Source organism: Spinacia oleracea, chromosome 2 (genome assembly GCF_020520425.1).
Source record: "Spinacia oleracea cultivar Varoflay chromosome 2, BTI_SOV_V1, whole genome shotgun sequence".
Lineage (NCBI taxonomy): Eukaryota > Viridiplantae > Streptophyta > Magnoliopsida > Caryophyllales > Amaranthaceae > Spinacia > Spinacia oleracea.
This window is the reverse complement of record NC_079488.1, coordinates 103,458,591-103,479,773: the sequence shown is the minus strand read 5'-3', so window position 1 is coordinate 103,479,773 and position 21,183 is coordinate 103,458,591. Positions and strand designations below refer to the sequence as shown.

General features: G+C 35.9%; 2 protein-coding genes across 3 annotated transcripts; both read left to right on the top strand.

The window, feature by feature from the left end:
* The first annotated feature begins 4,968 nt into the window (after positions 1-4,968).
* LOC110789465 (acyl-CoA hydrolase 2) lies at positions 4,969-16,219 on the top strand. Its single transcript, XM_021994135.2, has 17 exons — positions 4,969-5,265; positions 5,393-5,485; positions 5,841-5,908; positions 6,003-6,078; positions 6,393-6,439; positions 6,823-6,948; positions 8,150-8,227; positions 9,084-9,171; positions 9,669-9,781; positions 10,560-10,622; positions 10,704-10,759; positions 13,348-13,452; positions 13,552-13,608; positions 15,254-15,355; positions 15,572-15,620; positions 15,704-15,772; positions 15,886-16,219. The coding sequence occupies exons 1-17, from the start codon at positions 5,250-5,252 to the stop codon at positions 15,961-15,963; spliced, it is 1,284 nt and encodes a 427-aa protein (XP_021849827.1). The 5' UTR covers positions 4,969-5,249; the 3' UTR covers positions 15,964-16,219.
* Positions 16,220-17,809: 1,590 nt separating this feature from the next.
* Positions 17,810-20,566, top strand: LOC110789449 (F-box/kelch-repeat protein SKIP4). Of its 2 annotated transcripts, none has more exons than XM_021994125.2 (3): positions 17,810-18,064; positions 18,528-19,047; positions 19,839-20,566. In XM_021994125.2, the coding sequence occupies exons 2-3, from the start codon at positions 18,560-18,562 to the stop codon at positions 20,434-20,436; spliced, it is 1,086 nt and encodes a 361-aa protein (XP_021849817.1). In that variant the 5' UTR covers positions 17,810-18,064; positions 18,528-18,559; the 3' UTR covers positions 20,437-20,566. The 2 variants fall into 2 exon arrangements, with proteins under 2 accessions (XP_021849817.1, XP_021849809.1); XM_021994117.2 differs by having other exon boundaries at positions 17,812-18,064; positions 18,462-19,047.
* The last annotated feature ends 617 nt before the right edge of the window (positions 20,567-21,183 follow it).

Here is a 21,183-nt window from a genome sequence, read left to right as displayed (position 1 = left end):
ACATACAAATTAATGACACCAGAAAAGCTATAATTATGATTTAAGTACAAGATTAAAAGGGGAATGAGGAGAGAAAGGAGATTGGTAAAAGGAAAAAAAAAACTGAGTACTCTTTTCCACTGTAATACAAGTAAGGTTTATTTATTTGCAAATATATTTACGGAGTATCTTATTCCCGAATATATCTAAAGTTATGCGTAATTAAGGGGATTTTTTAATACATTTAATGAACTTGCTCATTTATTTATTATGATTGTGTTCCCCACTTCCCCTCGAGCTTATTACCCATTGTCACATAATCAATGTGATGTATAATGTTATAACATTCTTCTTATAACACTCTCACCAGTGAGGGAAAAAAGTTCACCACTCTCTTTCTCTCTCTACCATTTTCTCACCCTTTCGCATCATTTTCCCCACAAGGAAAATATTTTTACAACATTTCATCCCATGTTACGGTAGAAAGCTAGTTATTGGCTCGGACGATGTTCTGGATGTTGTAGGTAATAAAATTTGAGATTAATCTAAAATTAGGGGGAAAAAAAAGTTCTAGAGCGTGAGATTAAAATTGTTGCATTACAATTGTTTGAAACAAAAAAAAAGATTATTTTTAAATTATATGGGTGATGATAAAGGTCGTAAGTTGCGAAGACATCTATACTATATATTAAAAGGCGTTTAAAAAAAGTTTATGTGACACGTGGCGCCCTTCTTATGGGTGGTTCGCTGCATGTAATCTTCATATACTTTAAAAAAATATCAAACATAGTTTGCATAAGGTTTGAACCCTTGACCTTGAGTTTAAAGGATAAAGCCTTTACCACTAAGCTATTATATATGTTCATGTTATCATTGCAAAAAAAACATATAAGTAAATGTGAATATCATTAATGTAGTACCCCGGGGCATTGCCCGGACCCAAAAACTAGTTAAAAACTTATACTCCGTACTGCTCTCTTCTTTTTCTCTCCCTTTTCTCTCCCTATTGGAGAGTTTTTTTTACCCATTTATTGGGTTTTATCTCTCTCCTTGTGAGAGTTTGGGTCTATGTTTTTAATTTCGCAGTAAAAGTTGATTAATCGATGAAGATTTGTGCGGGGTTACATCGGATGTCATTCTTACGTCTACAATCAATTGAATCGGATTTAATTCAATACCAAAGCTACAACAGATCGAAAGACCCCCTCGTTGAAGGTTGTTTCAAACAGCGATGTGAAAGAGGGTATTCATCATTGTCAGATCTCATCTACAACGATCGTGGTTTTGCCGGATTAGACTTTTGTTTAATCCAAATTGTTTTATATTTGTTAGTTTTATTTCTATTGTAGATGTCGTATGACTATTTTATCAATAACTAATTTTTACCTTCAAAAAAAAAATTGCGAAGCCATTTAGTTGTCGCAATCCTACATGTCGGATTCTAAATGGTACATATAGGCACCATGTAGGTCATGCGTCATCAAAATGTTTTTACTATCAATGCAATATTTTTACTATGAAAATACGAAGTTAGTTGATACAAAGAAGGAAACAAATATTTATTATATTTATAACAAATTAAAATAGTAAAATTGTATATGCAGGGTTTGTTCACAATATTTCGTGACACCTGTTTGGTTATAACACATCTTTTATCAAATTATGTTTAACCCACGCAAACGGAGGCCGATGACCTCGAACTCATAATAGGGGTCCATAAAAATGGCTTCCTTCTTCCTACGTCCTCAGGATCAAGAGCAGTCGGGTGCTCCAAGAATAGACCAAGAATTAGCTCACATATATTGGAGCTTCTGGTTTTCTACCCGACGGATTTCGTTCGCCTATCTGTTGGAGAAAATTGGATGATCTGGCCGGCTAAATAAGGCCCGATAACCTAAAGACAAAGGAAGTCCGACCCATGATTGGTGTATGGCCGGTTTAAGGCGTCGCTCCGACCCACAAGTAATTGAAAGTGTTCTAACTTGTTTAGATTATTTAATTTATTTATCGAAAAATGAATTTCTTATCATCCATTTATTAAAAAAATTATGCACTAAGCTTGAAAGTTGTATATATATTGAGCATTATGTATCCAACATTTTTTTTTGCTTAACGGGAAAAAAAAAATTTGACATATTTTTCATAACTTCAATTCCTTTTTAGCTCTAGGTAACTGTAAATGAAATAAATAAAAACTGCACTTTAGTGCTCATAAGAAAATACTAATTCTTATAAGGGGAATATTAAAGTTTTAAAAAATAAGCATGACTTTTTTTTAATGACATCATTATCAAGAGTGATGTTGTTGGACTGATGATTACAGAGTAGATTAAACTTTGCAATACATTAGGTCACGAGTTGTTCTAGTTTAGACTGTTTAATAATTACCAAAACGTTGCATTTTTGTCACTTGCCTTTTTAGTCTCAATATTTCGCGTTATTTTTTCCTGCAACTTTGACGCATGTATGTGGGGCACACGTGGCACACAAGCCAAGGTTCAACATAGTTCGTGGAACTTTCTTTTTAAGGTTCCCCGTGGACTTCTTGTGATGTGTTACTCGTGCATCATTGGTAGTCGTGCATGAACCATAATTTTCTCATCGAAAAAGTTCGTGAGCTATTTTGTTCCTCATCGATGGGGCTGCTCTTACTAATACTTCTTACATAATACAAAAGGAAAGACATGCACATGTTTTGTTGTGTTATAAATTATCTGCCTATAAAATACAAGTTGACTCTAGACGACATTATATTCATACGTAATACAAAGTATAAAACAATAGCGATTTCTAAAAATAATGCCTGAAGAAGTCAAAATTTCCAAATACATCCCTATTTATCAAAATTCTCAATATATCATGCATCCACGTTAGCCACTTTATTAAAAAGAAGAAAAAAATCCCGGAGCACCAATATGTCGCCAATTAAATTGGCGAAGTCACATCGTAAAAAATATTACAATTCACGATCAAAACAATATCAAACTAACTCAACCAATAATTTTGATTCAATATCAATTTCAGTGAACAATTATACATCATCAAATTATCAAGAAAAAAAAAATGAAATTAAATTAGGCCTAATTATACGAAGTTATACACTGCTAGAGGTGAAGATACCAGAGATTTGAAGGTGGCGACGAAGAGTTTCAGTGGGTGGTTGTGGGCGGTGGAAATTCAAGGTGCTTGTCTTACTTTTTAGGTCCTCTTCTGTTCACCTTATTTCCACTTATTTCAGGAAAAATAAGTTTAGATAAGTTCAGTTAAGTTCAGATAAGTTCAGATAAGTTCAGCACAAATAAGGGTTGACCAAGTACAATTTATAACTAAAATAAGTTTTGATAAGTTCTAATAAGTTCAGATAAGTTCAGTTAAGTTCAGATAAGTTCAGATAAGATAAGTTCAAGAAAAATAAGTGGAAATCAGGTGAATAGAACGCAGCCTTAGTTTTTGGTTTAATGTTTTTAGACTTTGCCAGGGAGATGGTAAATAGACACTGGTAGGTGAGGGGGGAAGATGATGAAGAGCTCAGCGTAAACTCACCGAGTTCTGGATTTTTGTATTAATTAGCCCACTAGGTTTTTTTGTCCTTTAACGCATACATCGCCAATTCATTTGCCGATTTACTAGTTCAATTGGCGATTTACTTGATTTTGTGTTGAATCTATAACACCATAGATTATTAGAAGTCATGTGGCATCTCATTATTAGAAGCCATGTGGCATCTCCCCTTTCATCTATCATTTTGTTTTGTTTTGTTTTTTCCCAACTTTTCTTTATTGTTTATATGATTTACAACTTCTAATGCCTCTTCCACTCCATTTTCCTTATTTAACATCAAATTATTAATAGTCTAATATACTCACTAGTCTCTTCCACTCCACCACTTGAACATCCAATATTTATTCAACATATAAATTTTATATTTTCCCAACCTTCAAGTTACACCTCTATTTAATTCATATATTACCAAAAATCACAAGTATTCACTAATTAAAACTTCAAAAGACATCTGAAAAACAACTATACAACCGCCCGTTCTATGAACAGGCTCAAAGGCTAGTTATTAATAAAAAAAATACTTTCTTGATGACGTGGATAGTAGTTAGGGAATTTTGTGAAAAAGGGACACATTTTGGGAATTTTGTGGAAAATGGACACATTATTCTCGGAAATCTCATAAAATAATACACGATTAAAACACATCAAATTAAATACAGGTCGATTTCAGATCCAGTCTAATCAGATAATGATTTTACGAGTCCTTGTACATTTGTACTCACACTTACACATATAAAAATGTGCGAGAGTGATGGATAGCTCAGTTGGTTAGACCTCCCATCCTGAATCCAGATAATCTGGGATCGATTATCATCCCCATCCTTATAACTCATTTGCACAAAAAAAAAAAAAAAAGAAAAAAAAAAGAAAAAGTGCGATGAGTTCCGGAAATTTTATCGGATTATTCCCGGTTCTATACTTTTATATCACCATCCACCTATTATAAACCATTTACTCCCTCCGTCCCGGAATACTCGACCCGGTTTGACCGGCACAGAGTTTAAGGGACTTGAATTGACTTATTTAATTTAATAGGTAGTAGTTGATAGTGGGGTTTTATTTTAATGTAGTTAGTGGGAAATGTGTAAAGGGTGGGGTTGGGGGAGAGTAGGCGTTGAATTTTTAATTATTTTTTGTATGGAGTAGGGGGTAGGTGGGTTAATAGGGGTGGAGTGAGAAATAATATAATATTGTTAGAATATTTCCATTTTTAGAAACATGTCAAGTATTAAGGGACGACCCGATAAGGAAAACAGGTCAAGTATTCCGGGACGGAGGGAGTAATACTGGGCGTACAGACGTACAGCTCTGTAACTACTGTCTACGGAGTTATACTTTGGGCCAGGCTTTTGGTTTTGTAATCGGGCTGGATAGGGCCAGAACTGAGAAGCTCTTACATTCTCACAGTCACAGAACATGAATTATTATACGGAGTAGATAATATTTCTCGACTATTAACACCAATAAACAATAATACGATCAATGTTGAATATGTACATGAAATTAAATTGAATACACAATTACTTTTTTTTGGAAGGAATGACAAACACAAATTTACCTCATAATTTTTAGGCGCAAAAGATTTCTATCTGTAAATCCTACTACAACCTGTTAATCTTATTTAATCTTGCTGCATATGAAGTTCATGAAGTATTATTGTTGATTTGTTTGTACAAAAAACTTGAAATTTCCAGAATTAGAGTTTGAAGATGAACGCTGAATCAGGTAGGCAAAATTTGTGATTTTGTTTATTAAAAATTGATGGGTTTATTGTTTTTAATTAATGGGTGCGATTAAATAATTAAATTTTGGGTGTTTGCCTTTGGAATTCGGAATGTTTTGGGAATTGCAGTGACAGAGTTTCTGGGGGGAGTTCCACTGCTTCAGAGGTTACCCAGTTCATCTCTCAAGAAAATTGCTGAGGTCGTTAAAGTCAAACATTTTGGTATTATATCCCTTTATTTACCTCGTTTTATTCAGATTTAATCACAGTTCAATTATTACATTGGTGATGTTTGTGAATTTTTTTTCCATCGATTTACTCTTGTATACAACTGGTGTATTGTGAACGATAGTGGTAATCATTCTGAATCACGTAGAGGTAAATTGACTTTTATACGATTTGGGGTGATCAAGTTTGTGCAGTATCACTCCTGTATTACTGGTGAAATATTAGTGTGTTCATCATGTATTTTACACTTATATATAGCTGTATTACTCTCCTAACTTGTCTCTTTAGTTGTTCATATATTTTGATGGTGATCGTGTTGACAAGTATGTATTCACAACTCCTGTTGCAGAGAGCGGAGAGTATGTTATTCGTAGGGGAGAAAGTGGAGATGGAGTGTATTTTGTTTGGGAAGGGGAGGTAAGTTTTCATTTAGTAAGGTTCATTCTGCAATATACTACTTTTTGGTACTCTTGGGGTTTTGTTAATCATGTGTTCTTGTTACATAATGTAGGCTGAAGTTTGTGGACACGCGGAGGAAGAAATTAGCCCGGAGTTCCTGTTAAAACGTTATGATTATTTTGGCAATGGTGGGTATTGTCACTCCTTAATTTTTTGTAGTGACATAGCTTTAGTAAAAACAAATAAGAAAGAAAGAAAAGCTGATGATGGTAGTAACTAATGGAAGTGAGGAATGGTAGATTAGCTTGCTGAGAACTTGGTTATGTTGCTACTTGCTAGTGATGCCCTGAACTTGACATTTGCTTTAAGATGGCTTCAAATTAGCGGGCTAGTAACTTTGTTTCCGTTTGTGAAGATTTAATAGTGCTGATGGGTTTCTTTATACAATCTTAGTTATGAGATATCTTGGCGTAATAACAGTCTGTGTCGTACTATTTTCTAGGTGCTTCGACATCTGAGCAACAGGCAGATGTGATTGCATCATCCAAGGTATGTTCTTTATCCAGAAGAATTCATTAAAAAATCTAGTTTAAGGTGTTGAAAAACGGTGTGTATTTTAAATGACACTGCGTTGCAGTGGTTAGCTTACTAATTGGTCATCAACAAGTTTCTGCTAGTCAGTTTTTTTTTTCCTGAATTTTCATAACAAACTAATATTCTCAAGCATTCCTTGGGAAAAGATAATAATAGTGAAGTTTGCAACTTTGCAATGTGCCTTAAGAAAGGGAAATAAGTCAAGAAGTGAATGTTTCTTTAACTTTGCTACTGATTTTGACCTTTTTTGTGAGAGTAGTTCAAGTATTATTTCTTCTAAACTTGATGGATACTAAATTGGTCATTAAAATGTGATCATCCTATATTGTTCATGACAGCTGACCTGCTTGGTGCTTCCCTCTGACCATTGTGCTTTGCTGCGGCCAAAATCAATTTGGAATGCTAATGAAAGACAAGAGACCAGAGCTCCTATAGAGAGCATATTACATTTGGATCCTATTGAAGTATGTCTACTTGGCCTACCAAATGTTTTTTTTTGTACGTACAGTGTTTTTTTAATCTTATGTGGGTTAATGAGCCTTTTAATGCATTGGTCCCTCTAGATGCAAAATGCCATGTTATTGAGTAGATTACATGATATTCACCTCTGAATTACTGTTTCATCCCCCATTATAAGCCTTTTGCAATTCAAGAGATTAGAACAACTCCAATGGTGGTGTAGCTTGATTTGCCACATCAAATTTCAAGCTACAATGCTTTAAGTTACAAAGTTCTTCACTGGTTGGCCACAATACCTTGTAACTTCCTAGAATATTTTATGTAATACACAATGTTATTTATGATCCAAAATAATTTATTCTATCCAACATAAATATATTTCTTTTTTTCACCTTTTTTTCTCAGCTGCCTGCTCAAAATAGCTACAACATCTTGAGAGCAGGTCACAATTTTTTTCACCAACGGTTGGCTACCTGGTCAAAACTTTTAACTTTTTGCAAGCAGGTCCTTTTTTTTCACCATTGGAGTTGCTCTTACCGGCTCCAAACAAGAAGTTTCTTAAACTTGTTATTGAGGTTATGACATATTTCGGAAGAATTTATTGGGTTATTCTTTCATGTGTTCTATCAGTGGGGTATTATTTCACGAAGCTGTATAAGACATTTTTCTTTATACAATTTGAAGCCAGTTAGATATTACCTTCTCAATTTGTTGTTTTCACTAGTCAAGCTGAATAGATTGCCAACAGGCCTCAGGGACAATTCACATGACTCAATATGACCCAAATGAAGTAACACAGTTAAGAATTACATGTGCATTATATCGCTGTTATTCCAGTATCCTCATGTAAAGTATCACTTTCTCGGGAAAGATTATGTACCAGTAACTGATTCTAGCTTTGAATATTTAGATGCTGGTAATACCTAATTTCTAGAAGTTAGGTCCTTTTCAATACCCTTTCATGTTTTTGCAGACCTTGTATCTATCTTACATATGGAACTGTATCCCTGGGAAAAAAAACATTGACAGTCTCTTCTCATGTATCCAGCGTGTTATTCTTATGTTTCTGTACATGTATTCATCCTCTGAAATGAGTCAGTCACTTCATGTATTCCACACTACTTCTACTATGAATTTCTCTTTGTGATTTCGTTGAGTTTTGTGCAAAGTAGGGTATATTATACATCTAATTACTCCTCCTTGTAGGTAAACCTATTTCAAGGGATCACATTGTCTGATGCTCCAAAATTTGGAAAAGTTTTTGGAGGACAGTTTATGGGCCAGGTATTATTTGCCATTGGTTTGCTCTTCGTACACCATGCTTGATTTTTTTTTCCCATATGCAGTTATGTTTGTGTGTACCCACCCCATAAAGAGGTATAGGAGCTCAGGCGCATGAGTTTTTTCCCTGTAAATTTGTTGTGTGCTATGCAGTTGATAAGTCTTAAATTAAATATGTTAATCTTGAAACTAGTGCTTGATCTATAGATGATGTAGAATGTATTTCTGTTACGAAATACGGAGTACATGTTTTCTGATAACAGGAGCAATTATGCAATTATAAGGTTTCCTCAGTGTGCTTGCAATCTTTTTCAGGTAAAACCTTATCCATTGAATTGGGTGTTAAGGCAGTATATATAGTGCCCTGACCAAATTAGTTCGTATTGCTGGTTTTTGAGGACTGGGTAATCCTTTTCATTCATTATCATTATCATTACCCCATTGCCTCAAAGAGGCTCCCACAAGAAGCGGGGTAAGGGGGGGTCAGGTGAACGCAACCTTACCCCTGCAATTGCAGAGAGGTTGTTTCCATGTTATAGAAATTAAGATAGACATTTCACCATGTTATAGAAAAGCTACTCACTTGGGTTTCAAAATTTGAAGATATGATCACATTACTCTTATTCATCCCTTCCCCTGTACTGATTCTCCCTCACCCAACCCCTCCAAATGTTCCTGTGAAGACTATGAACTGATAAGCTGTTCCCTTATACTTCTTATCTATATATTCTGTCTCTTATGAGTTCCTTTATGAAGATTAACAGGAAGAAAATTAGCTGTGGTTAATCATATAAGGTTGTATGAAGAATTATAATCTTCGCTGCACCTACAATCTGACATTTCGCTTGTTGAAATACAGGCACTAGCTGCAGCATCAAAGACTGTTGATTGTCTAAAAATTGTCCATCATTTGCAGGCTTATTTCCTTCTTGTTGGAGACTGTGACAGTGAGTATATTTAACTTACCGGGTTCAAATCTTAAGTTCTAATATTTATGGAAATTATATGTCTGGAAGTCTATATTTCAGATTGGTTTACTAATAAATTTAGAATCAGATCAGAGAATTACAGTTAACAACTTACTATAGCACTATTTTTAATTTCTTTTTCTTCTTATTTATTCTGTCGTGTTTTTTTACCTTATCGATTGAATTCTTTCCATCAAATTTGTTGAGTTCCGTTCTGCCAAGTAAATTGCATCTCATTCTTTACTTCCTCATGAAGTCACGATAGAGCTGAGGGTACCTTTAAAACATATTTTCATGGAATTTGTCTAGTATTGGGTAGTTTCAGTCCCCTAAAATTATGTTTCTGTTTCTCTTAGTCTAAACTCACTAAAGTCTCATGTAATATGGTGCTAAGATGGTTGATGATTTTAATTGTACATTTTCCTCACGTACTTTTTGAGTTTCTTGTTATAACAATATTTCTCCAATATATGCAGTTCCAATTATATATCAGGTTCACCGCCTCCGTGATGGGAAAAGCTTTTCCAGCAGAAGAGTAGATGCTATACAAAAAGGAACTATTGTGTTCACATTGCTTGCATCATTTCAGGTACTTTACTTCTTTCTATTGCTCCATCATGATATCAGTGTAACATATGTCGTAGATTTATAACAAGAGTTATTGCTACCTTTACCCCCAAGGATTGATGACTTCATGTAAAATAAGATGCATGTGATTACTGTCACTTCCATGAGATGCACATATGTTGCATTGTTGCAACTCTTGCAAGATCAATTTTATGAGGGAGCTTTTATACACACTCATCAAATCTTTGTTCCTTTGATCTCATTGGCAGTGTGTTCTCTTATTGTGACTGTTCATGCAATTATTACTTCAGATTTTGGAGATTGCTTAGATTTTAGGTAGGGGGCTTCTCTTTTCTTGTTGTCCTTTTAACTGATGCCATGCATTATATAACAGCTAATTTTATAATGGTATATTCCTATCGTGTGATTGTCCATCTTCAGTCTTATGTTAGTTGATGGATTTTTTTTACTCAAACTTGTTGAAGCTAATTGTTTGCAAGTTGAAGTTATGAATTTTGAAAGCCTCTTGCAAAAATGATATGGGACTGGAGTCATGGACATAGCTGTGCTATGCGCTCATTGTACATATTTAGGGAACTGCAGTTATTATGCGCACAGACAAACTGACTTTTAGAGAACCTGTTTGATAAGAGTTAATTTTAGAGAGGAATTTGTTCTAGAATACGCCCTCGTAGAATCTACTTGTTTGGTAATCGTCTGAGCCAGTTGACTGATTGGCCTGGTAGCTAACACTTCTGGATGCTAAGGCTTCATTGCTGAGTATTTTTTTAATTCTGCAGAAAGAAGAATTTGGGTTTGAACACCAGGATGCTGTTATGCCCTTAGCACCAGCTCCAGACACGGTATTGTGCATAAGCTTTCCTTTTCCATAGCAAAATCCGGGGTTTCACTTTAATGGTTCTACGTGTTCCCCTGCATTTCAGCTACTATCATTGGAAGAGCTACGTGAGCGGCGTATTATTGATCCTCGACTTCCCAGGTTTGTACGTTTTTTAGTAGATTGCTGAGGTTACTATGTTGATATATTTGCACTAGTGGCTTTCCTCTCACTCTTGTGCTCTTCCACTCATTGAAAGAAGTCATAAAAAAATTTGGAAGGGTTGTTACTGGATGAGCTTGCCTATCGTAAATAAGATGATGCTTTAAAGCAGTAAACATTTCTCTCGTTTAGTCATTCTGACAAGGAAATGGTCTATCTGGTAAATTATGTTGGAAAGTTACTTGAAAGATGTGCATTGTAGAAGGAGAATTCTGCATGGAGTGTATCATACTATCTGTATCACATGAGTCATGAGCAGGTAGAGCAGCTACCACTGGTGTGAAAAAAAAGGATGCTGCAGCCTGCAGATGCAGCCGTGCAGGTAGAATGAATATATTTAGCCATTTAGGTCAGTTAATGCGGTGGAAATAATAAACAACTAATGGATCTTGGATGGATGGGCAGGGGGGTAGGGGGAGCATGATTGAATATTTGACTTGTTTTGGCTTCCACTGTTCTAGAAGAACTGGAGAACCTGACGTACTTTTATAAATTGTGATGAGAATCTCCTTGCCATGGGCCAGTTCACTTTGGTTCATTGTGTGTCCCTTAATTCAAAGAAGGACATTGCATATAAATTCTCCATTACAGGAGAACACTTACCATTTAATACTCTGTAGAGTCCATACTCCATACTCTGTAGACTTGAACTTGTAAAATTTGCTTATGGATTAGTGTAACTGGCTCAAGAAGTTAGCCTTCAACTGTGTGGTAGCCAGGCTATAAGCTGCCCAACCCGAACCCTACCAATAGGCCGGGTCAGGTTTTTAACCTGTTTAATTAAATGGGTCAAACCAACCCATTTAATCAAATGGGTTGGGTTAGGTTGAAATTTTCATCCCGAAAGCAACATGCCTAACCCATATAACTAATTGGATCATGTCATCCCGCTTAACCTGTATAAAAAATTAATTTTCGCCTTTTCGGTCTTTTTAGCTTTTACAAATTATAAATATGAAAAATTTAAACTAACACCTAGCGGCCGACACCGTTACTACTACTCTTCTCTCTCAATATCTATCTTCTCTACCTCATCCCAAAGATTCTCAACCTAGATTTATCCTCTAATGTATTCTCTACGTCAACAAACAAAGTGTCAGATCTATTGTAAATTGCTAAATAACAATGGAGCAAAACGAGAAGAAAAGGTAAAATGAGCCTCTTCTTAGCCATCGAGTGCCGCCTCTTCTTAAACTTATTCACATAACTTCCTTTCATTCATTAAAATTATTATTGTTGAATTATTTCATCAATTGTTTAAGATTCAAACAAGGAATCAAGGATGTAGTATAGATCTATTAGAATGTTATTTGAAAGATTTATTTCTCCTTTTTTCCTTTAACATTGAATAACTATTTGAGGTTTCGATTCCTGTGAAGTACGTATTGGAGTATTAGTTTTTTTACGAGATTTGTCTCGAAAAAATTACCCCTTTATTTCTAAAGTCAAGTTGATTTACACTTAAAAAATCCCCTTAAACGGGTCAGCCTTCGAGTCCTCGTTTATAATTAGGTTGGGTTGAGTTGAGGATCTAAACCCGTTTGAGTAAATAAGTTGGGTTAGGTTGGGAAACTCTCAACCCTTTTATAAATGGGTCGACGTGATTCTGACCGAGCCCAACCCATTGTCAGCTCTAGTGGTAGCCTCAAGTGGCGATAGCAAGCCTATGCCAAGCCTACCTAACATGTCCTAACTTATTAGACAAATAATTGGGGAAAAAACACGGATGACGTCACGTTCGTGATAGAGGCTGAGTTATACGAAAACGGCTTGTAACAGATGAATAGAACAGATCGCGGCTAACCAACTCTATCATAACAGGTTTAAGCCTTGTTTATACCTTTTAAGTTCATATTATTTCAACACAATATAACCAACTCTATCATAATACGAGTGGATAACATTTTTTGAACAAATAATCACTCAAAATATCATGTTTTTTAAGCTACATAATAACTAATTACCAAAATAAGTTCGGCCAATTTGCACAACAGAACAGTGTAACGGGCAAAAAAACGTTATAACCCAGCGAGTTACCGTTATGTAACGGACGATACGAGGAGAAAGGCGTGATTTATGCCGCGCCGTTATGTAACAGGTTTTGCGGAACGGAAAATTCAAAACCTGTTACAGAATAGCAGTTACTTAGCGGAACGGCCGAGTTTTAATTCCATCACTTACTAATGGAGGTTGGTCCTATTGCCACTTGACAGTAGATTTTTATTATCTGGATCTAGAAATGGGGAAGTTGTCCATTGTGACCAAGATAAAAATAAGTTTGCATATTTTTTCATCTATTGTTTTCAACAAGTTAATGCAGGGAACAGGAAAAATATAACCAGTAAGAGTTTCCATTTCATTAAATTATTTCGGGTTTGAATTTCATTGGTATATTGATCATTAAGGGGAAATCTGCTAATACATAAGTTCTCCTTTGTGTCTTATTCTAGAATGCACTCCTACATCATTTACATTCATTTCTTAAATAACATTCTTGCTTATGATATATCTGGTTGATGATGCAACAGGACATACCGAAATAAAGTGGCCATGGCTAAAATTGATCCTTGGCCCATAGAGATACGATTTTGTGATCCAAATGCTTCCACAAATCAGACGAAATCCCCTGCAAAGTAATATCCTTTTCCTCATAAGATTGTTACTTAATTGAATGTAGGTGTTGTATCCAAATATTCCTAACTTGTATATGATTCTTGTTATATTCATTGCAGACTAAGATATTGGTTCAGGGCCAAAGGAAATTTATCAGATGACCAGGCTCTGCATAGGTAAAATATCCCATGTCTGGGTTTAAGTTAAGTTTGGGGATGCTTGAAAAACAAGAAGGAAAGCTATTTCTGTGTTTGTTTGTTTCAAGAGTTCTTTGAATGTACTACGTATTTCCCTTTGTTCCCCTTTCCTCTTGTTTATGCTATTAAATGTAAACTATAATGCATATAAGGTCTAGACTGTTTGAAGCTGCTTTTTTTGTTGTTAGAGAAATCCTAAATTAGCTAGTGAATAGGATTCCAAAAACTAATGTCGCAAGCTGGCTTTTGAAGTAGAATATAGAGAGGGCCTTGGTGATTGGCTGCATAAATTTAAGGTAGAAGATTTAGGAATTAGGGATACCGACAGAGACAATAAAGCGGGAGGTTAATGTACATTTGAAATCTGAGTGACTCCTTAACTTGGGAATTGGCATTCTGTAATCTTTACTGTGGTGCACAATGTTCCTTTCAGATTGTTAAAAATCAAGTAGAAAGCATTAAAGAAATGAAACAGTTCTTGTCTGATGACCTTTTCCCCAGTTTTGCCAAAAGAGGAGGAAAGTTCCCTGCAAAACATATGCAATGACTAGACTAGTCACTTTCTTCCGCCATTAAACATCATTCAGTATCATCAAGACCTACTTCTCCTCTACCAATTGCCCCCTTCGACTTTTGAAACAACTTTTTACAATGCTTCAGAGTTCAGACTTGCTTGAAATATAAATGTGTTATCTGATGTTATTGCATTGCTAATGAGTGGTGAACGTCCTTCATATTCTTCTGCTACCAACCATAACTAAACATCATCAAGACCTGCTCCTTCTCCACCCGCTGTCCCTTCAATTTCACAAATAATGCTTAAACAAAGATTCAGCAACCTCTCATGCTCCAGACTTGCTTGAAAATTGAAAAGAATGATGTTATGGCAGAGCTGATGCTGTAGCATTTCTATTTGACAATATTATTCCCTCATCTGTTGGACTGGTATAGACCCCAAATTCTTTGTTTCCTTCTACGGGTTCTACTGGAGTAGATGTTGTTAAGAATTATAAAAGTGCCTCTCTCCAATGGATGGTTCGTGAACTATGCAGCTACTAACTTGGAAGGGCCTCTGTTAATTGTGATAGCCTTTAGACTTGCATGATGATTCTGGTATCAGGTTTTCAACTTTTGGTGGGCATGTAGACTCAGCTCACCACATTGAAATTTAATGTGCAGTATATCGGTTAATAGTCTCCATTTGATATATCTGTTGCAATGTGGAAAAACTATGCAGCTACTAACTCATTGATGCTTTAACCTTCAAGATACTCGTTAATGTGATCGGACTCCTTTAGCAAAGGTTTTCTTTTGCTCTATTTACCTGGAAGGACGTTCATTTAGAATAAGAGAAACTATCATCCTAATTTGGTGATCTAAGGGACGGACACTTTTTGTAATATAAAGGTGGCTTCTTTTCTGTTTTCGCTATTTCTTATATAACCAGCTCCAGGGCTAAGATTAGTTAGAAGATGTTCACTAAATATCATAATGTCAGAAATTCAGAATGCTTAAATTTCATATTGTTATTATTTCTCCTGAGGTACCTGTCCTCTAATATGTAAATGTGTACAGTTGCTTGATTGCTTCTCATGCCGATATCTCATGTTGTATTATTCTGCAGATGTGTGGTGGCTTATGCTTCGGATCTGTTGTTTATTGAAGTAAGCTCAAATCCTCATCGGAAGAAGGGTCTAAAGATCAGTGTTCTAAGCTTGAATCATACGTGAGTAGCTGCTATTTCTTACAGTAAAAGATAAAAACTTAGGGTTTTTATTTGTTTTCCCAAACAATGTACGATGAGATCATATATTTCCCTGTGTACCATAATGTAAATTAGTAGGTTATACATTCAAGTTTTTCCTCGTTGAATTCTGTTAAGCTGTGTTTGCCTTTGGTGGTGAATAATTTTTGACACATTTGCTTGGTTTCTCTTTGCCAGAATGTGGTTCTACAGGCCCGTAAAAGCTGATGATTGGTTATTATTTGTGGTAATTCAAACAAACTGTTCTGTCGTCTAAATTTGGCTTAGGTTTTCTATGATATATAACGCGCCTTGTATCATATAATACAGATGGAGAGTCCATCTGCTCATTCTGGACGTGGCGTAGTTGCAGGTCGAATGTTCAATATGAAGGGAGAGGTAAATCATAACTTGACATTTGAGTCTGACCATATGATCTGTGTGTTTTTTTTTCTTGTATTTGCATATTGTTCGCAATAATTCTGGTGTAACACGAACTCACTTGTTGTCAGCTTGTGGTATCACTGGCTCAAGAAGGCCTACTTAGGGAGGCCAGAAGACCAGGTACAGCGATCAGAGCCAAATATTGAAGCCTTGATTCTCGCAATAGTTCTTCAACTAGGCATTTGCTGCACTATTATTATTATTATTATTATTATTATTATTATTATTATTATTATTATTATTATTATTATTATTATTATTATTATCGCCATGCTTGGTGTTTCGGATCACGTTCTACTTAACTACTCCATTGGTTTGTATCATAGTATTAGTATGATGTACTTCCAAGTAATTTTTTGTGTACAAAAGTATCATGATGTTATGTTATGTTATGTTATGTTATATCAACACGTTCGTTTAAGATTAATTGCACCATAAAGAATTAGTCTTCGCAACATACGAAACTAACAACTTTAACCACTAAAAGGAAGTTATGGTACTACTACCACTACATAACCATTCAAATTGAAGTAGAAATGTAGAATTGCTGTAAAATCCAAGTTCATTAACACATATGCAAAAGAATGTGACACTTTTTTTTTTCTCGAATAACCACAAGGTCAATATTCTAAACAAAAATAACTTTGTTTTTCTGTAAGTGTTACACATTTGAGCATAAATTTTAACCACTAAGCCAAGTTGTCAAGACATCCTTTGTAGTCATATTTCGCTTATGAGATTTAACTACATGGGCCGTTTTGTGGAATAGAAGGTAAAATACGAATTACGAATAATTCAATAAAATATATATTTCCTTTGTTTGTTTAGGGATGGGATAGAATGGGAATAAAATATCAAATTACCCAAACATCCTATACAATATATTCCGTTTTGGTTTCATTAATGGCAAATTGGTCTTCTTATTTCCATTTTAATCCCCATCTCAATTACTCTCTCCAAAGGAATTAAAACAATGAAATAGATCTTTCTATTTCCTATTCTCAATCCCAATCCCACCTTCGTTTTAATCTAGCGGGCGATAAATTCATTGGTTCCAAATTGGGAATTCTGTTAGCGAAAGTTTCTCTTCGAGAAGGCGTCAAATGAGCGCGCTCTCTCAGGATCAAATACCTTGTAGTTACAGGCGGTAATCTTTTCGTCTTCAACGCTATTAAGTGGTAATGGAAGGTTTCTTGGACGATTTTCAACATCATTGCCGATGTGGAGAATGATGCTTTGAAGTGCCGGTCGATCTCTTTTCACCACTGCTTGTGAAAGACAAATCAGACGACAGCCTTTATGATTAATCATGACCATAATTATCCTATCAGACTTTATTGGTTTAACTTTTGTTCTCTCTTATCATCCAAAAGAACGAGTTAGATAACTTAGGTTGGTCATATTCCCGTTAAATAGGGATGTCAATGGGGCGGGGCGGATGCGGATGTAGGTCCCTCCATCCCCATCCCTACCTAAAATTTTCATCCCATCCCCGCCCTATCACCCATGGCGGGTACAAAATTCATCCCATCCCCGCCCCAACGGGTGTAAGCTAAAATCCATCCCCGCCCCCACCACCCAACTGGGTATCCATCCCCGTCTTATCCTCGCTTCATACCCGACTAATTTTTCTTATTTAGCAAACATTTGCCATATATACAGAATAATCAAAGTTAACTATAGAAAAAAAAAAACCTTATGATTAAAGAAATCTATATAATCGAAAAAAATACTCGTCATAACAAAAAAGTCCAAACAAAAAACATAAAAATTTCACCTAAATTTATATTATCACCTAAAGATGCAAATAAATCCAAACTCACCCCCATCACCCATGGTGGGGATGAGGCGGGGCGGGCGGGTTCAACAAAAAATCCATACCCGCCCCATCACCCATGGCGGATACGATTTTTATACCCATCCCCATCCCATCACCCATGGCGGGTACGATTTTTATACCCATCCCCATTCCATCACCAGCCAAACCTATCTCCATCTCCGCCTACTTGGGGCGGATGCGGGGCGGGTCTCCGCAAAACCTGCCCCACCGACATCCCTACCGTTAAACAAACGTGCCCACTCTCTCATTTCCCATTCCGTGCTCCCACAAAACAAACACCTTCGCACTGTTAGAACAACAAACCCGTATGAGATGCCATTTTAAAGTTTTGCTTGCAATACCATAGATCCAGTTCTATTTCCGTCAATTAAAGACTTGCTGGATCCAATTACATTTTTTTCGTAACGGTCAGTATAACACAAATTATCTCTATTCAATATTTCAATTGCATAAATTTTCAGTTTCGTATTCGATTTCTGCCCCCTTTTTCTTCGATCTCTCTATCAGGAGTTAAGTTTTAGGGTTTTTATCTAATCTTAATGTGATTCTGATAATGTTGCGTGAAATTCGAATAGAATTTTGACAATTTCATGAGTTGATTATAGATTTAAATCCAATTGATTTCAAGTTAGGGTTTTGGTTTTAATTCTCATTTTTAATCGGCTAGCTGTTAAATGTGGAATCAATCAAGTAATCAAAAAATGGGCAATTTTTCTTGATTAGTTTGATTGTTTATCAATTGATTTGTTGATATGATTTGGTAGATCATGTGTTTGAATTATTGTTTACATGCTGGCATTGCAGATCGCTAGATTATTGACGGATTATTGATTTATTTTGGGAACTCATGCCAATTTGGTTTTTGAGTAGAAGGCCATGAAGGGTTACATCTGAACACGATCATGGACCTATCAACAGGCAGTTTTAGCTCATGCGACGAACTCGAATCCTGTCATTTGCCATTGATAACTGGACTTCCGGATGACATTGCGTTATTTTGCTTGGCAAGGGTTCCTAGGAAGTACCATACAGTTCTTAAGTGTGTTTCAAAGGGGTGGAGAGACTTGGTGTGTAGCGAAGAGTGGCGCGTTTATCGCCAAAAGAACAATCTAGGCGAGTCTTGGATATATGCATTGTGCAGAGACAAGAGTACTGATCAAGTGAACTTCTATATGTTAGACCCTAGCTCTTCTAGACAAGGATCTTGGAAGTCCATTAATGGCCTTCCGCCTCGCTGTTTGAAGAGAAAAGGAATGGCCTTTGAAACAATCGGCAAGAAGTTGTACTTTTTAGGGGGTTGTGGTTGGTCTGAAGATGCTACTGATGAAGTTTATTGCTACGATGTTGCCATGAATGCTTGGAGTGAAGCACCTTCAATGTCAACTGCGAGGTATACAATAATACAACACCCTTTTGGCTTTCGTTAATGTATTTTGTTGATTGAAAATATACTATTTTGTGATTGCGGATTATATTAGAGGTTATATGTCATTCTGCTGCTTGGGCTCTTCAATACAACTCAGGAATTCACATAGGATACATATACTTGGCGATTCATATGGGCATAGGAATTTGGACATTATAAGTTGGCCAGAACAGTGATAATGAATACTTTGTTTCTGATAAAAATATTTACTTAACTAAGGAAAGTATTCTTGTCCCCATGTTCATATCATACCTTGGACAGGTCTTATGAGTGATCCATATCCTTTTGATGTCAGACTTTGTATCCATACCCAAGTGACTCCCCTCTTCGAGTCCAAGCATCATAGTTTATCGTTGGAATAGTTTCCAAAGTGTTTTATTCTTGTGTTGCTGATAAAAAACTATGGTTTTGCTTTTATATTGTATGTTGGATGTTATCTTTTTTTTACTATGTTGGATGTTTTCTTTTTTTTTACTATGTTGGATGTTTTGCTTTTATATTCCATGGAAAAGATGTCAACACAATTGCTTCATTTCTTTGAGAATGGTTGGCATCCTCTGAGAGTTTCTTCATAACTCGCACAATCAACCAGTTATAATGCCTACTGAAAGTGAGAGCTGGTTAAAAAGACCTACTTCCTGCTTTAGCTGTTGAAGTTGAACGTCAGGGCTTTTATTCACGCAATTGAACTACTGATATACACAGAAAAAACAACATTAGAAATAGAACTTATTCTCTGGTTTTTATTCTTTCAGGTGCTATTTTGGCTGTGAATCCATGGACGGCAAGATCTATTCCATAGGTGGATATGGTTTAGAGACAAGTGATCCACGTTCTTGGGACACTTATGATCCTAGAACAAATTCTTGGGATTCACATTCAGACCCAAACATCATCCTTGACATAGAGGATTCTGTAGTTATGGGTGGAAAAATATACATAAGATCTCGCACTTCCACCATACCACCTCATGTGTACATAGCTGTGTACGATCCATCGAGTGGCAAATGGCAACAAACAGATGCTGAAATGGCATTAGGTTGGCTCGGGCCTACAGTTGTTGTGGACGATACCCTTTATGTACTGGACCAGAGTTTGGGAAGCAAGTTGATGATGTGGCAGAAGAACGATAGCGAATGGGTTCCCTTATGCAGGCTCTCACCCCTTCTTCCAAGACCACCCTGCCAGATGGTTGCTATTGGAAGAAAAATATTCATAATCGGCAAAGGGCTTAGCACAGTTGTTCTGGACATTGACAATGTTGGTAACGCGGATGGAGTTATAGCAAGCTCATCTACACCTGTTTTTTCTTGTGATGATGATGTCATTTGCTGTAAATGTGTTTCAATCTGATTTCTTTTTGTATAATTCTACTCTGCTGTGTGTACAGTTAGAGTCCTTTTAAACAACTAACATCAAGCTTATAATGGTAAACGAAATTGATCATTACTCGATCAAATGCGAAAAACTTTGATAAGCCAAATATTGGGTGCACCAAGTATATATCCCTTGTACAGTAGCATTAATTTCATTGAATCAAATTACCCAGAATAGCAAGGAAACTTTACATGATAATGTATTTTCACCTTTGAAAACATCCATTTAGCACAGTTGCTACGTGTTTGATGATCACAACTGATAGCAAAGCTAAATGGTCTTCCATTTTATTGGGATTAGCATGGAGATTAAGAGGACTTGCTGAATGTGAACAAAAACTAGAGGGGTGTAGAGGAAAAATATAGTATTGGAAAATGAATAAGATTGGTGAAATAAGAATTAACGAAAAGCGTAACAAAGGAAGTGTGAAGAATTTGAAGGACGCCAACAATGGAAAGTACGTAGCTCATTTCAGGAAAGGGGAAGGTGTTGTCCAATACAGCTCATCAGCATCTAACCATTGTTTTGGAAATGAATACTCCGTATATCGGAATTTCCTTGCAGTATATGCACCATAAGTCCATAATTCATAGTGGTTCAGAATAGTAACAGAACTTTAATTAACTAGTTGTTGGATCGATCCCCTAAGATATTGAAATTCATTAGCAAAAATAAATGAGTAAATAGGTTGAATAATTAGAAGAGGAGTAAATGATTTATCAA